Consider the following 3,759-nt stretch of genomic DNA (forward strand, 5'->3'; position numbering starts at 1 on the left):
CCAGGCCCACCATGCTGCAGAGGGCCTGGGCCTGCTGCCTCCCTGGCAGGACAAGGCAGGGGAAGCAAACATTGCTCCTGTCCCTGGACCCCCAAGCTAGAACACAGAAAAGCCCCAATCCCCCTCCCGGAGCAAACACTGCTAAGGCAGTCACCCAGGACTTCCCAGAGCAGCTGGCCCCAAAGCCACGAAGCTAGACCCTCAGGGGTCCGCCCAGAAGGGGTTGCCATCCTCAGCCTGCATAGAGTAGTAAACAAAGAGCAAGAAGGCGGCGAAGACCAGTAACAGGAGCACCTGACCCCAGAGCAGGACCTGGCGCTCCTGACCCACTCCAGGCCCAGGAGCCTGCTTTTCCGGCCGGATGGCACGGAGGGTGGGCCACGAAGGTGAGGGAGATGAAGATGAGGACTCTGGAGAGGTAGAGGAGGAGGTGGGGTAGTAGGACTGGCCCAGGGAGCTTCTGGAGACGTTGGAAACGGGGCGGTAGTGTGCGATGCTCTGGCCGGCACTGTCCCGGCCATACACGGGGCGCTCCCTATCCTTGCCCTCCTCTTCGGAAGAGAAAAGATCATCACCGCGAACCTGGTGGTGGAAGGTGTCAGCATCTGAGAGTGAAGCGGCGGGCTGGCGGAAGCCCTTGGGTGTGCCCACAGACTCAGGCTGCCCGTAAGTCCTGGTGCTCAAGTGACTCTCCTCGTAGTAGTCGCCGTTGTAGCCCTTGCTCTGGTAAAGTAAGGCGTCCTCCCTCTGGGGCAGATCGTACATATCCGAGTCCACGGACGCCGCATCTAAGTCCGAGGGCCGATAGCTGAAAGAGGATGCGGGCGAGTTCGGGGGCGAGAGCCTCCGCCTCTGGGTGTCATACAGGAAGATTTTCTTCTCGTAGAGCTTGCGCGTGGAGCCCACGACGGGCCCGTGCGGGATGTTGTACTGGCGCAGCACAGCGGCCAGCTCGGCGTCCGACAGGCCCGCGTAGTCGTCCATGGCGGGCGGCGGGCAGCGGGCAGCCGAGGCCCAGCGGGTGACCCGGGCCTGGCGACACAAGCCGAGCTATGGCTGCCTCGGAACGCGGCGGGGGCAGCGCGAGCGCGGCGGGAGCGGCTGCGCTCACGTCGCTCCTGCGTCACGCTTGCGTCACAGCCGCTGGCTCTGCCGGCCGCGCGTGCTGCGAGTGGCCGAGCCAAGTACTTAAGTGATTTTTTGTGGCTGAATAATATTCCATTATATGGATATATTACATTTTACTTATCTATTCATCAGTTGATGGATATTTAAATTGTTTTCCATTTTAAGGCTTTTTGGAATAATGCGCCTATGAACATTCACATACACGTTTTTATATAAACATTTATTTTTAGTTCCCCTGGGTATATATACCTAGGAGCAGAGATAGTGGGTTATGACCTTTGTTTAGTTTTTTTGAGGAAATGTCAAACTGCTTTTCAGAGCAGTTGCACCATTTTACATTCCCACTGGGAATGTAAGGGGGTTCCAAGTTCTCCACATCTTTGCCGTCACCTGTTACTGTTTGTCTTTATTATTGTAGTCAATCTAGTAAGCCTACTTTTACTTTTAATTTACTTAATTTGCTCTTGCTAGTAAAACTTTACTCATAAATAATGTGGAGGCAAGCACTTTGACACCCGATTTGGAAAGTTCTGGCTGCTTTGTCTTATTTGTTTCCCGGAGAGCCTTCACTCGCTATTGTCTATATCCTCTATTTCCCACTTTCCCTTTGTGAGTTTGAGGTTTACAGCAAACAGTTCAGCTCCTGCCTAGAGGCTGGTGAGAAGTCACTTGCGGGCCTGTGTCCACCCACACTCGTCCAGGGTCTGATGAATGAGTACTTCCCACATGCACACCTTTGCCCTGTTGTCACTCTGCCCTGTACAGCATTAAGTGAGGCGTTAAATGAAGGTATCTGACTCTTTATTGCTTTTTTCCCCTGAATCAATAAGGAATTTACCCCCTTCTACTGTCTTACCCCTCTCCCAATTACGTAGTTTAACATTGATTTTTTCCCCCTCCTTCTAAGCATATAAAGTACTTGTAGCTCCCTTTTTAATGACAAATCAATTCCAATACCTTAATGTTACAGAATTGGGAGAGCAGTTGCATTTAAAACTTCCCTCTCTCTGCTCCCGAAACTTTTTGTTTAAAAAGCTCTAGTCATCCGTGATTGATGGAGGACATTAGTGAGAGAACTTAGGACCATTTTGATTTATTCTGTTTACTTTGAAAATAGTTTTCTCATTTGTCAGATGGATTAATTATGAGAAATGAATTGCGGGACCAGGTAGGGGGAAGGGAAGAGAAAGCCAGGATTCAGAGCCCCCTTCACAGTTAAGGATGGCTGGTGGCTGCAGGGCCCCCTCCCCTTGCTGGCCCACCACCAAGGCCCTGTGCCCTGCACTGCGGGGTGCGTGCAGGGTCCCTGACCCCTAAGCATGTTTATTGTCAGGAGGAGGCGGGGCTGGGGAGAAAACCCACCTGTGTCATTTTTTTGTAGTGCTTTAATCCAGCTGCCTCAGTTCAGGCTCTTTGCATATTGTTTCCTCATAGTTCAATGTACTTTTCCTTCATAGCATTTAAATATCAAATACTGCAAGAAAATATTTGTTATGTAAAAGCAATGCTATCTCCCCCTCTAGATGACAGAGTCCAAGAAGGCATGGACTGTTCTTTTCTTGATTATGACTGAGGCCCTCATGCCTGTTCTTAGTAGACACTTAACAAGTGTTGACAGGAAGAACAAATGCCATGAAGGTAAAGTAAGGCACATGATGGGGCATTGGATGTACTGGGGGAGGAGGGTGGTGAATGGGTGGGCTCTGAAGACATGAAGGTTGAGCAGGAGTTATAAAAAAAATGGGTGGGTGAAGAGCTGCGGGGCAGAGGATACTAGGAACACTGGAAACTCAGAGATTAATGAATGACATCATAAAAGCACACATGAACTATTCAGGACCCAAGAAGCTGGAGCTCCAGGGAGTTCCAGGTGCTTGGTGGGCCTGTCTGTTTTACTTTTGGGGATTATTTTGTGCAAGATAATAAACCAGGCTCTGCCTTAACCTATGCACTCATGAGACGAAAGAAGATTCTGGAATTTGGGTGCCAGAAAGGATCTGTGGCCCAAACATCAGGAACTGGTGGCCAGCTTCTGGAGGTGGGGGTGTGGGTGCTCATCTGAACGATGGCCCCACCAGTGAGCTGGCCTGCCCACCCTAGTTCTTCCTCAAGCAGAAGTGAGGCTGGGCTGATTCAGCTGGGGTTGAACTCCTTGTCACTCTCCCGTGCCCTCCTTGGCTCATCCCCCTTCCTGGAAGGGATGAATGCAGGCAGTTGACCTCACTTCCCTGGGGAGGAGGCCCCCCGGGTCACCCTGCTCCTCCTGGTTCCTGAAGGCTGCTGGCTGTCACCCCCTGTTTCTGTCTTCAGCACTTGGCTTCACATTTTCCTGTCCTCTGTGCTTTTCCCAATTTGTCATTATTATTTTAGTGATAACAGAGAGACTACTGGGAGCAGAGGCAGCGGCAGCAGCTTTTACATTTGATTAAACACCTAAAGAATTAAAAGAGATGGGGGTTGGCTTGGCCTTTGCTCACCTGTAGCCTGTCACACACCACCTGGCCTTTGGTTTCCTCTCTGCTCTGTGGCTCTTGGTAGCCACAATCCATCTTTCTTGCATTGCATAGACTCTTCTAATTAGAGGACCTGCTTGGCTTAACATGTCCCTCAGTGTAAACATTCTGAAAACAG

At 51.0% G+C, this 3,759-nt stretch overlaps 1 protein-coding gene across 1 annotated transcript; it reads right to left on the reverse strand.

Moving 5' to 3' along the window:
- Positions 1-201: 201 nt before the first annotated feature.
- Positions 202-984, reverse strand: LOC105091191 (emerin-like). The gene has a single exon (XM_064489978.1). The coding sequence runs from the start codon at positions 982-984 to the stop codon at positions 202-204; it is 783 nt and encodes a 260-aa protein (XP_064346048.1).
- Between the last annotated feature and the right edge of the window lie 2,775 nt (positions 985-3,759).

Source organism: Camelus dromedarius, chromosome 9 (genome assembly GCF_036321535.1).
Source record: "Camelus dromedarius isolate mCamDro1 chromosome 9, mCamDro1.pat, whole genome shotgun sequence".
Classification (NCBI taxonomy): Eukaryota; Metazoa; Chordata; class Mammalia; order Artiodactyla; family Camelidae; genus Camelus; species Camelus dromedarius.

Excerpts from the sequence above, each read along its gene's own strand:
- LOC105091191 (XM_064489978.1), bottom strand. The coding sequence starts at position 984 with ATGGACGACTACGCGGGCCTGTCGGACGCCGAGCTGGCCGCTGTGCTG.